This window comes from Crinia signifera, chromosome 8, assembly GCF_055691185.1.
Source record: "Crinia signifera chromosome 8, ASM5569118v1, whole genome shotgun sequence".
In the NCBI taxonomy this organism is placed as follows: domain Eukaryota; kingdom Metazoa; phylum Chordata; class Amphibia; order Anura; family Myobatrachidae; genus Crinia; species Crinia signifera.
Window position 1 is genome coordinate 24,672,541 of NC_139224.1, and position 13,939 is coordinate 24,686,479.

The window sequence follows — 13,939 nt, forward strand, 5'->3', positions numbered from 1 at the left end:
CTGCAGCCCGATTGTGGGAGCGAATGAAACATGCGATCCTATGCAGGATCTCGGGTGCATGTACATGTATGCATACACCATCTCAGTGCTGTGTCCGCAAAATGTTGCAGGCGATCCGAAAGCAGTACAAAAAGTATATGCAGCACACGCTACTGAGGGGGAAAGGAGGGGATAGAAGGAGAAGATGAAAGAAGAGGGGCAGAGATAGAGGGGGCGGAGTGTTGAGGGACTGGCAATGGCACTGGCACAGCACACTGAGAAGAGGGAAGGAAGGGGAGGCGGTGCTGCTGACTGTCATTTGATTGACAGCTGACAGGAGCAGGGAGCAATGGGTAGGGGGCGGATCCGGACATGACATGTTATCCAGGCATTCACAGACAGCCCTACATGCCTTAGCGCAAGTGTCCGTGAGGAAGAGGGGGCAGGTCGCTGGAGGAGGACAGTGTGTGCGTGGTGCAGGGAGCTGCTCAGCCTCTCCATACTGCCGTTCGCTGTCAGACAGGCGCTGCGGGCGGCATGCAGGAGGCAGTGACAGTGAGGGCTGAGGCAGCTTTAGCAGAGCAGGGAGGGAGACAGCGCCTTTTCAGCATGGCGCCTCCCTGCTTTGCAGGAGCTGCTGAGTGGGCAGCGCCGGCCCGGCCCCCAGTAGCACACATTGTCCACCTAATAGAATAACTTGTTTGGATTATTCAGTATAACATCCTATTATTGTCCGACATACAGCCCTGTGATATCCCCTGTATACAGTAGTCTGGGGAATACAGCTCTGATGTGAATACAGCCAGTGATAATATCCGGTTATCGCCAGCATTTTGCAACTCTCTTGCTGAACCGCAGAAAGGCGGGAGAAAAATACGTAGCGGAACGCCCTGTTCCGTCACACATGCCAATTCGCATGCAAGCGTACGAACCTAAATAAGGTCCTGAGTGCAAGATCTCTGCATCTAGATATTTTCTTTCTACCAAACACACTTTCCAGCTTAGAAAAGGAATGACAGCCATGCACACACCCAGTTCATGCGCCCGTCCTCTTATCAGTGCTCCAACACATAATACCGGAGCGAAAATATCTGACATCTGCTTTGATATTGGAATTGAGTCCTAACCTCTCTAACACCCCTACACTATAAAATGTTTGACAGAGCACAGCCTTCCAGACGCTCAGCTGCGTGGAGGGACAAAATGGCTGCCATCCAGCTCCCTCATTGCAAATGCTTTTTGCCAGCATAACACTGTCAGTTCCTCCCTTCATTGAAGTTACTTAAAATGACTGTTTATTATTCTGTTTTAGCTACTTATTTCAACCTGACGTCTAGTTCCTTTCTTCATAGCACGATGTCTGTATTATTCATTGGCTCTATTATAACTTTTGTTTTTTTTTCTTTACTTTTTTGCCTCCAGGATGAGATTCTATGCCAAATCAATGCTCCTGACTAACTGGCTCATTTTGGCCTATGTCTTAATGGTGTGCTGTAAACTTCTGACAGCCTCAAGCCTCCATTCCCGAGGGCAAACAGGTACGAATGTTAAACTCATTACCCACTGATGAAACAAATTAATAAAATGTCCATTTTTTTTTGCCACTGGTAATTCATGAGGCTGCTCGCAAATCGCCATCACGCCTCCCGATATTATGCCGCGTAATGTTCTCGTTTTAAACAGTCGTTTTTCTAGTCGGAGACTGGTGCTCCCCCCCCCCCATCTGTCATTTTGTTTTATCATTTTCATTTGCTCCTATTTCATACCCCCCCAAAGTAATGTAAAAAAAACCAAACAGACATTATTTCTTTATGTACTTTCTTTGTCAAACATTACCTGTTTATTATACCTGTTTATTTTGTTTTATTTTTAAAGTAGAAACTGTTCTGCTGCACTAATATGGAGCCCGCAGCTGAATTATTTAGTATAATTTCTTAGTGTAATGATCTCAGCGCCATACAGTACGAAACTCCGTTCCCAGATGGGGAATGACTTAGCATAATGCATCTGCAACATTGAAGACGACGCTGATATTACATTTAGCCCATTTCCGTCGCTGGAATTTGCAAAGCCCATTGGAATGATGCAATACACGTTCTGGCAAAACCTTTTTTTTTACGTTTTTGTGGAAAAAATCTTATGAAATCATCTTATCACTTAACGTTTAGTAATGTTATGCTTTTTTTTTTACCACATGCTTTTTTAAAAAAATGACTTTCTATGATTGCATCCGGTTGTTAAACGGTATTCAGGCTTCAGTTGTACAGTGTCTAGGTAGTCAAAAGGTCGACAGCTATTGGTCGATAGTCAAAAGGTCAACATGGTCTAAAGATTGACATGGTCAAAAGGTCGATATGAGTTTTTTTTTGTAAAAAAGAAGTTCAACTATAATAGTGTGTCCCTGCGGCGCTGAGTATGACGTTGCCGGGGTCCCTGCAGTGACCTGGAAACAACGTGAATCTCAGCCAATCAGCATGCGCCCAGTGATTTCAAAGTCAGAAGCGCTTCCCACGCCACCACACGGCGGATAGCGCGTTATTTCCAGGTCACTGCAGGGACCCCGTCAACGTCATACTCATCGCTGCAGGGACCTCCAGGCTCTCCCTGACCGCAGGTACACCCGTGCAGCACGGACCCCCCTGCTCATTCCCCGTTGCACCCATAAGGAGGGGGAGCTGGGGGAGTAACAATAGCGCCCGCAGACCCCCCGGCGCCTCCCTGCCGTCGCGGGGTCTGCGGCGCTATAGTTATGCCACTGCATCAGCCCATGCACCAGTGACCAACCATATAAAGAGCTCGAACAGTAACTGCATAGGGGGTTATTCCGGTTCACTCAAAAAGGCAAATTCACTCTCTAATGGACAAAACCAGGTGCACTGCAGGTGGGGCTGATGTTACATGTGCAGAGAGTTAGATTTATGTGGGGTATGTATTTCAAACTGATATCTGTATTGCGGTGTAAAAATAAAGGGTACTTCTTTACTTTCACGGCGCCAGCATGGTGCCGCGCGTCAGAGTCCCCTTGCGGGGCTCGCTTCGCTCGCCCGCGCTGCGGGCTCGGTGGCTCGCTACGCTCGCCACGCTAATTACAATCAACTCCATGCCAACATGGATAGTGGAGGTATGAACTATCCATGTTGGCATGGCGTTAACTTCGTTTATTTTATTTAGTTTGTAGCGAGCGTAACCCGGAAGTAGCGCGGCACCATGCTGGCGCCGTGAAAGTAAAGAAGTACCAAATAAAGCAGCCAGTATTTACCCTGCACAGAAACACAATATAACACACAAATCTAACTCTCTCTGCACATGTTACATCTGCCCCACCTGCAGTGCACATGGTTTTGTCCAATAGAGAGTGAATTTGCCTTTGCAAGTGAACCAGAATAACCCCGATAGTGTAGTGGACTGGTGAAAGATAACTTCTAATTGGTTGCTATCGGTTTAGCACTAATTTAGCCTATTTTACATTGTGAGCCCTGTGTGCTGGGAAATATGGTGATGTCATACCTGAAAACCAAGTATTTTCCAGAAATATAGCTTGTTTACAGGATTTTCCTGTTGTCCACGGTGTTTCCACTTAGAATTTTTTTTGTCTTTTTTTTATATTGCTAAAACAGAGAAGTAGATCCTTTGAATGCTAAATTTAATCTCCAAATTTACCAAATAAAAATCTGTGTATGCACTGTACTGCCAAAGTCCAATTACTCCGCCCTCATACCTTCTTCATCTGTTCCACTTTTATCTAAGTCAAAATTAGGGCTGAAGTCTCTGTGCCCCCCAACCTCCACTCCAGGGCAGTGTCATATGTTCCAAAATACTTTACCAGAGAAAATCAGAAGTTAGGAGGAACCAAGTTCTTGGGGAATCTTCGCAACTGTATATTTTGCCCGCTTTCTTTCAACAGGCAGGGAACAGAGTGGGATAAACTGTACATGTAATTCTTTCATTACATAACACTAGGTGATTCATCGCGCACTATGGGCACTCTTCACAACGTCGTAAGGGGCTGCGCCCCCCTTAATTTGCGAACTTTTGTATTGTGTGAAATATGGTTAAAATTGTATGAAAGATGGCCTGTATTGCAACTTGAGTTATAGGTGAAATGTGTTAAATAGAGAGCATATGATTTGGAAGGGGGTGTGTATTGTTTTGTTTAATTAAAAAGCGGTTACAAAGTAAGATGTACATTGATAGTGAGGAGGGTACAGTGCCGCTCACCTACACCATGGTGGATGGTGGGCAGGGCCGTTTCTAGAGGCGGACAAGCCGTGCAGCAGCCCGGGGCGCCGCACGGCTTGTCCACCTCTAATAAACAGCCGGGGCGCCCGGCAGCAGCTCCCCCCAGCGCTGCCTCCCTTCCTCCCCCCTCTACGGCTCGCCTCTCAGCGCTCACCGTCCACCGCCGGCGCCGCTGATTGATTTCCATGGGGAGGGGAGGGAGCGCATCGTGCGTCTCTCCTTCCCCTCTCTCACTGTGTCACTGGGCTGTCAGCCAATCAGGAGACAGCCCGCGATGTATGGATGGCTGACAGCTCAGTGAAGGGGAAGGAGAGACATGCGGTGCGCTCCCCTCCCCTCCCCAAGGAAGATGAACAAGAGGCAGCACTGCAGCAGAGGCGATGGCAGCAGGTGGAGGCACGCACAGTGAGTTACTGTATATGCTGCTTCCGGCACTGTGGGGCATATTGGCACTGTGGGGCATATTGGCACTGTGGGGGCATATTTGGCACTGTGGGGGCATATATCTGTGGCACTGTGGGGGGCATATTTGGCACTGTGGGGGCATATATCTGTGGCACTGTGGGGGCATATACTGTATCTGTGGCACTGTGGGGCATATTTGGCACTGTGGGGGCATATATCTGTGGCAAAGTGGGGGCATATATCTGTGGCACTGTGGGGGCATATTTGGCACTGTGGGGGCATATATCTGTGGCACTGTGGGGCATATTTGGCACTGTTGGGGCATAGCTGTCACTGGGGGCATATATGTGTGGCGCTGTGGGGGCATATGTGTGGCACTGTGTGGGAATAGCTGTCACTGTGGGGGGCATATATGTGTGGCGCTGTGGGGGGCATATCCAGCACTGTGGGGGCATATATCTGTGGCACTGTGGGGGCATATATCTGTGGCACTGTGGGGAATATTTGGCACTGTTGGGGCATATCTGTCTCTGTGGGGGCATATATGTGTGGCGCTGTGGGGGCATATGTGTGGCCTTTGAGGGAATAGCTGTCACTGTGGGGGCATATATGTGTGGCGCTGTGGGGGGCATATGTGTGGCACTGTGGGGGCATATGTGTGGCACTGTGGGGGCATATCTGTGGGGACATATCTGTGGGGGCATATTTGGCACTGTGGGGGCATATGTGTGTCACTGTGGGGGCATATATGTGTGGCACTGTGGGGGCATATCTGGCACTGTGGGGGCATATTAGTAAATGGCATCAGTTGTGCGGCAGTGGCTCGTGGGGCATAATGTGTAATGGGCATTACGGTGTGGGGAGTATTGCGTAATTGCCATCCCAGTGTGGGGTGTAATGGGCATCACGGTGTGCAACAAAAAATGTGTCATTTTTATCACGGTGTGCGGCGTAATATGTAATTGTCATCACAGTGTGTGACGTAATGTGTAATTGGCATCACGGTGTGCGGCGTCATGTGTAATTGGCATCATGGATAAATAGTGTATAATGATTTAAGTAGCCTGTCATTGTTTGGCCTTGATCTGTGAGGTGTACTAGGTAACTGTGTGGGCCTTTATGTTTTTTATGTCACTGTGTGGCCTTCAGCCCGCCAACTTAAGTGCAGGAGGACAATGACAACTCCTGCGGTAACCAATGTCTGGTCACGCAGGTCGCAAAAGTGTGATGTAAGGTAATTGTTTTCTGGCTAGGCCACGCCCTTATATTAAGCCACACCCCTTTTAAATTAAGCCACACCCCTATTTCGGCGCGCGCCTCCGGCGCGCTCAATTTCTTCTATACCATGTTATGTATTTGGGGGGGGGGGGGGGGCGCATTTTTTTTTTTCGCCCTGGGAGCTAAATTGTCTAGAAACGGCCCTGATGGTGGGCGTGTATTGTAGCCCTGGCTGGGCAGGGGGAGGTGATGTCAAGGGGGCGGTGGTGTATATAACACTGGTCTTTTCCCTAGGGGGGGGGCGGGTTTGTGTATAACGCTGGGCGGGAACGTTATACACACAGGGGATGAGTGACAGATCTGACTAAATATATAAGAGATGTAGGATTACAGTAAGAAACAGCGCCAACTGCTGTTACTCCAGTGTAGCCTCTCAAGTACAGTAGCCTAGCCATTAGCTGTTGCTATTTTCCAGTATAGGGACAGGAGAGGGAGCGTCCTCTACACACACTGACAACCACTGGATGATTCCTGCAGTAAGCAGCTGCTGATCTGATTGCTGGAGAGATGGGGGGGGGGGGGGGGGGGGGGGGGGGGGGGGGGGGTGTTATATAGCTTGAGGCGAAAGACTCATCAACACTATTTTTAGTGACATCTGGTACATCCGCCATTGGCCACTTCTCCTCTGGCTCACTTCTCCCTTATCACTGCTTCATACATCTACAGATGTACATGGCAGATATGAGCTGATTGGACGGCTGTTTATCACTCTCCACGCTATCACTTTTTGAAGCTTGATACATTTGACCCATTGTTGGTTATCTATTTGCTTCTACTGACAATTCAAGGGGAACTTTATTTTTATTTTTTTATATTTTACAGTTAAGTATTTTAGTAGAAAACATTCGACAAATGCAACAACTGAGAAAGCTATGCTATTTACAATATAGGCTGTTGAGATTGCTTATGATACATGGGTGCTCAAACTCGGCCCTCAAGACACATACACAGTCCATGTTTCAAGAATATCCATGCTTGAGCATAGATGGTTAATATGAAATGACTGAGGTTTAAAAAATGAGCTAGGAGCTGATTGGCCAGATATAAAGTATCAGCAACTTTATCACTTCACCGAGCATAAGACATCTGCCCCTAAGTTAACTGTGAATAGGCATAGACATCCTTAATTCCAGGACTGTCAGGATGTCTTGAGAACAGAGCAAGAAGAACTTCTTTATGTGTTCAATATTCCAATAGCTGTCATTTTACTAATCTCCACTAGAGGGCTCTACAAGGCAGAAAATGGCCCCAGAAATTGTCTCCCGGCTCAGCCATTGAAATCCTAAGAAGTTTTTGCTAATTAAAATTATGACTCATTTGTGATTTTATGAAGCACAATATGTCTTATCACTGAGTGCTTTTAGTTACTTGTACATTCCAATGTTTTGTTTAATATATTATTTAATCATGTTTAAATTCTGCTGAAAGAGAAGTACTGTACTACTGTATGTGTTGATGTATTGTCCTTCGGTAACAATAGATGCTGTAACAAGGAATGTAAGACACTATAAATTGTAATGTATAGTAAATGTTTATCATACATTGTAACAGTAACACACAATAAAGACCTAAATGCTCATATTGAAGGAGGCTTCCTACTAGTGGACCTGTACAAAAGGGTATCAGTTCTAATGTTCATTTCATGAAAGGAATCATTTTTTATTATAAACTTCCTATCGGCTGATCAACCTACATTTCTATACCAGATAAATGGAGATAAAACCATAAGTAAGATAAAGACACAGTAGGGGGAGAGGTATCAAATCTTGGTTTGAAATAAAGTGCCAACAAATCAGCTCATAAGTGTCATTTTTCAAACACAGCCTGTAAAATGATAGTTAGTGGCCGATTGGAACTTTATATCTCTACTTTATCTCTCTCTCAAAGAAGAAGGAGAAGGAACGGCTGCACACTGAATATTGTCTTCTTTCCTTTATGGGTGCCAACTGCTAGCCCATAGACAATAACTGAATGCCTAGATAGAGGACAGTTGGTAGCCCATTGTGGACAACAGAATGTCTAGATGGGTGCCAACTGTCCACCCGTAACAACTCAATATTTAAATAGGGAACAACTGCCAGCCCGTAGCCAGCAATTCAACTGCCAGCCCGTAGCCAGCAATTCAACTGCCAGCCCGTAGCCAGCAATTCAACTGCCAGCCCGTAGCCAGCAATGCAACTGCCAGCCTGTAGCCAGCAATGCAACTGCCAGCCTGTAGCCAGCAATTCAACTGCCAGCCCATAGCCAGCAATTCAACTGCCAGCCCGTAGCCCCCTGACTTTATTCCATAACAGGCGGCACTGTGGGAGATAAGCTCACTCACTGTTCACTACAGGGTCTCCCTGTACACAGCAGGTAGCAGCACTCACCCGCACTACATTCTGAGTTATCCTGTAGGTGTCCATGCTTTTATTTATCGTTAGATATTTCTATTCAAAGTACACTGGTGATTGATCCTGCACTGATTACATCTCACTTACAGGAGTAATCTAACAGCAGATCCTCAGGATAATTATTAATCCTTAAGGTGGTCCAACAAGATACGCTCAATTAGCTTTTCACTGCATATAGACACATAGCAAACAGCAGTTGGCAAAACTGTTTGTAGGTCCTTCCTGTCTTTACTGTCACCGCTTTCATCTTGGTGTACAGTACTAGTACAAGAACCTCGGATTTAATAAAAGCATTTACATTCTTTGTAGGTATATTACATTAAAGTACGGTAATATGTCAAGGTCAAGTGGAGCATTATGTACAGATTATTTGTCCTGTGAAGTGAATGAGACACTGATTTGCACACGGTGGCTGGTTACTCTCTTGATACCATCACACAATAGGATCATGTAGAAATATGCACCATATACTGTATGCATATATATCTATGCTGCATTCTTGTCATTAGTACTATATTACTTACCAGAATATTGAAGGTTGATCTTTATACTAATAACTATGTGAAGAAGTCAATGAATATTATTATATTACAGTGTGACATTATTGCATTACTCTGGTTCTTGGTTTCACTTTAACCACCTTTGTTATATGAAGCCTTTATGTATCGCCTTATAGTAGACTTGTTTGCCCTCCCTATCACCTCTGCTTTATTATTACTATTTATTTGTGTTATTTACCATCCGTTATATGTACCGTATTTATCGGCGTATAACACGCACTTTTTTCCCCCTGAAAACAGGGGGAAAAGATGGCTGCGTGTTATACGCCGATATGCGTGCTATACGGCGGTAAATTGCGGTAAATATACCTGTATTGGTATATAATAGGTGCGCGCCAGTGGTGTCCAGGTGTGCACCACTGGCGCAGCACCTCTACCCCATACCTCCGATCAGGCCCAGTCCCCCTGTCCTCCGGCGATCGTAGCTTCCCCAGACCACCCCGGCGCGCCTGTCACTTTACAGTGACGTCGGCGGCAGGCTCGGGTAATGTCGGCCAGGCTCGGGGGGACTCGGAAGCGCTCAGGCACCCGAGTCCTCCCGAGCCGCGAACATCCCCCAGCCTGCCGCCGACGTCACTGCTAAATGTGACAGGCGGCTAGGAAGGGGGAGAGAGGCAGCAGGGAAGCTCCGGCGTACTAACGCCGGAGCGAAGGCGAGGGGGGGGCGGGCTGCTTCTAACCTTCTGTGGTGGGTTTTGCTGGGGCAGGATAAACCTGCCCTGGTAGGTTTGTCCTGCCCCAGCACAACCCACCACCCAAGGGGTTAAAGCTCCTCCCTGCACAGTGACTCCTTCCTCCCTGGCTACAGCAGCGTCATCAGCCTTCCCAAGCGCTGGCTGTAGCCTGGAGGAGGAGAAGGATAACTGTGCTGCCCTGCAAGTAAAATCCAGAAAAGTTCTGAGTTATTCTTATTTTTTTCCTGGAATTTCCCTCTTAAAATGAAGGTGCGTGTTATACGCCTGTGCGTGTTATACGCCGATAAATACGGTATCATGATAGTGTTTTAGGAAATTTGTGTTGCTTTATTAATGCATACTTATTAAAGAGACGTATCATAGCCACAATGCCTCCCTAGAGTGTTTATTTCCTTTTCCTGTCTCGGGAGGAAATCCTGGCCCCGTCACTCCACCACAAAGGCGGCAACGCGCCTCTGTTTGATGAAACGGAGTCCGTCACCCTCTCACCATCCCCAAATGGGATGAGACCGTCAATCACTGACATTCTTGATGTACTGTGACCGGCAGTTGAGGTATACGAAGATAATGTCATGTCATGAGAGGCTTGGATTTGTGCACTTGCAGACAGCAGGACAGACGTTCAAAATGAGGAGCAATTCAGGCTGCCGCGCACGTACACCGCAGATGTGCAACAAATCCAAACCTTCCGTGACGTGATGTTATCACCTTACATCTTGACTAGTTTCCGATGCCTTTCAGCTGCTAATCTGATCACACTACACATCTCAATGTTTGACCATGTTTCTGCCAGCCCCGCCATCTTCCAGCTGATGGCCCTCATTCTGGTGTAATCCGTCCCCAGGCGCGTTTTCAGTGGGATCGATGTATTCGACCTGCGCCTAATTAGTTATGTGCATGTTTAGGCCTTCTGTGCAACCGCCCTCGCCAGCCTGCACTGTCGGTGTGGCACTCACACAGTGGGGGTGGTGGATATGGGCGGATGGGGGGCGGTGGTGGCAATGGGTCGCAGTTAATGGGCATTCCCATGCAAATGGCGGCGTGAACCCGGTGCTTGGCAACTGACGCACTTTCACATAACGTCAGCAGACTGCCCTGTCTTTGGCTGGAAGCCCACAAGTCTCCACTGACTTATATTTCTGAGCTCTGGTTAAATCATTTGATGGTTGGGGATCATCGTATGATTTCTACAGCAGCGAGACATGCGAGGGGATGTGCATGGTTGCAAGGGGACACGGCGGCAGGGGGAGGTGGTGATGCGGTTGGGTGTGACCTCTGGGCCGATGTTAGGACAGTAATTTATAACTCTGAGGGGAAAATTTACTAAGACAGGAGTTCTATTGAAGATAGGATGTTTCCCATAGCAACCAATCAAATTCTATTTATTTAGCACCTTCTAGAAGATAACAGATAGAATCTGATTGCCTGCTATGGGCAGCATCCCACCTTCAATAGAACTCCCATCTTAGTAAATTTACCTCTGACGGTCTCAAACTGTGGGTCCTGACCCCATGGGTTAATGACTTGTGGCGGGTCCAGAGATGGGGCTGCAGCACAGTTCAAAATTCAAACAGGGGAGCCACACCAACTGCCACCAACTGCCATTCCAAATTGACTCACTGGCAGTTGGCGTGGCTCCCCTATTTGAATTTTGAACTGTACTGCAGCCCCTCCCCTGGAGTCACCACTGGTCTTGACTCCATGTTACTGACCATCAGGCTGATGGCTTCTCTGGTCTCTCAGTCAGAGATCCAAGGAGTCTGAAAAATCAGTAAAATTGTCTGGTACTTTAGCCTCCTCGCATCACTTGCTTACAGACCTGAAGGTCATAACGAATGTTTTCTGCCATCCACTGTCTCTTTCTGTCATCCTCTGCCTCCCCCTATCATCCACTGCCTCTTCCTGCCATCATTTGCCTCCCTCTGTCTCTTCCTGCCATCCTCTGCCTCCCCCTATCATCCACTGCCTCTTCCTGCCATCATTTGCCTCCCTCTGTCTTCCACTGTCTCTTCCTGCCATCCTCTGCCTCCCCCTATCACCCACTGCCCCTTACTGCCATCCCCTGCCTCCCCCTATAATCCACTGCCTCTCCCTGCCATCATTTGCCTCCCTCTGTCTTCCACCGCCTTTTCCTGCCATCCTCTGCCTCCCCTGTCATCCTCTGCCTCTTTCTGCCATAATTGCCCCCCCCCCCCTGTCATCCACTGCTTTTTCCAGCCATCCTCTGCCTCCCCCTGTCATCATCCACTGCCTCGCTGCCATCACCAAAGCCTTCACAGCAGGTATAAGCTTTAATATTTGCATGATTATATAAAAAAAAAACAAATGCAGGGCAGAGACTCCAAAAGGAGCTTGTATCTGTAATTGTGTAAGAATGTAAGAGATTGCACTAAACTACCGGGAAAATGCCTCGATTTGAGCCTAAGTAGGAGGATTTTGTATGGACCATTTCCTGTTTAGGGACATAAATAACTGTATCTGAAGAAGGAGTAATACCCGAAACGCGTTGTACTGCACTCTTCTGCACCAGCACTTTATTAGACACGCCTGTTGCGGTGGTGCCGAGTTGTCCAGCCCTGGACCTACACCTTTTGTTTTCATACAATCGCCCACCACAACCCTATCCAACCAATATTGTCATTATTGTTTGGTTTCAGTCCCATATCAGATTCCTGTTGTATATTTGCACTGTATTAAAAATTGTTTTAATACGGGTAATTGTTTTTGCTTATTGTTTGATGTTGTATGTTTACACTGCCAATTTTCTATTACTATCTTGCCCCACATGTGGTATATGCGCCCTAGGACATCTTACGTACAGTCACCAGGTCTTAATAATCTTCACAGCATAAGACTGAAAGCTACACATTTCCACAATGGCAAGGTGACCTCCTACTAAGGCTATGTGGCCGAGATAACAGTAATGCAATTTGACTTTATTTGTTTTAAACAGACATCTTCATTTGTTACCAACCGGCCATCTGAAACAGCATGGGCAGCACAACGGCATCGCCGTCTTCCTATCGTTCTTTTTTAATACCATTTGAAATTTTCGGCATAGTTCCAGTGCTTCCGAGAGCCGTAGGGACCTTGGGCATTGAGAAGATCACCCGCAAGAAGCAGTATCTATTGTGAGTCCGGAACAGGCCACTGCTTTGTATGCTTACTGTATCCTTGACAGTATATTTTAAGCAGCTTTATATTAAATACGATCCTTGAATTTAAAAAAAACAAACCCTCATCTATTAGCCATCTGGTTTTCAGTTGTGGAATGTGTTTATTAGTTGTATTAGTTAGATATGTTATTATGGTTGGCTTTTTGCTATTTTGCTTTTTTCTATTTGGAAAAGAGGATTTTATACTTCCCACAGAAGCAATGTTAGGCTGGCACGAATAGGCTGGCATGGAATACTGAATGAACAATGCCCATTAGGCCGTTTTTATGAAGAGACATATTGGGGATGATACCGGGTGAGCACTACTGCAGCTTGCACGGCAATTGTGTTTGATTTCACCCTGCACATGCTCCAAAATGTAAACAACACATTTGCGGCTATGGAGAACCCTACGCATTTCGCAATGACCAAACCCTGGCCTTGTGTGTGGATGATGTCATAGCTGACTCTTCTCTCTGAATATCTAGGAGACTCACAAATTCTGACACAGTCTACCAGACACCCAGGACTGTAGTCCAACCACTTCCCAGTGAAGTGATCAGTCCAGAGAGCCTGATGACCTAGTTCTTGGTCATGTCATCTCCGCGTCACCATCATACAGTATGTCTTACCCTCCCATACATGAGAAGCTTGCAACGTTGGCACCGTGTTCTATAGTTAGGTCAAGAGAGGTCAGCTTACAGAGAAGAAAAAGTGAGCATTAACCCTTTTAGTGACTCACATTTGTTATATAAATTCAAATAAAAAATGTTAAAAAAATAAAATAAAGATTTATTATTTTCTATATAAGGGAAACATTACCGGTTATTATGATGAATACAAATGTTTGCTTGGCAATTTTTTAGACCTATTTTGACAAATTCACTCGGCACTCAAAGGTTTAATACTCAGACTCTGTCCTTCATAGAGTCAATTTACTAAGATGGGGATTCTACTGAGGATGGGATGTGTCTATTTCTTATTATTGATCAAAGGCCCATACACACTAGATTATCTTTCCAATCTGGCTGGTTGGAATGGAAATCTGGAAATTTCAGGGGAACAAATGACAATCGACCATTTGCTCCCAAACACTGGAAAATGGACAAAAGCTGTCATTTGCATAAAGGCCCATACACACCAGAAGATATTGGCATCAATCTCGTTCAGAAAGGGGCTTCTGAACTATATTGACGGCAATATCTTCTAGTGTGTATGCCTAATATCTTTAACAA

General features: G+C 46.3%; 1 protein-coding gene across 1 annotated transcript in view; it reads left to right on the plus strand.

Moving 5' to 3' along the window:
- Positions 1-13,939, plus strand: part of TAFA4 (TAFA chemokine like family member 4) — a 361,517-nt gene that overhangs the window by 87,457 nt on the left and 260,121 nt on the right. Inside the window, exon 3 of the mRNA XM_083156019.1 lies at positions 1,402-1,517. Within this exon, the coding sequence (XP_083012145.1) occupies positions 1,402-1,517 (116 nt within the window). The remainder of the gene's footprint in view (positions 1-1,401; positions 1,518-13,939) is intronic.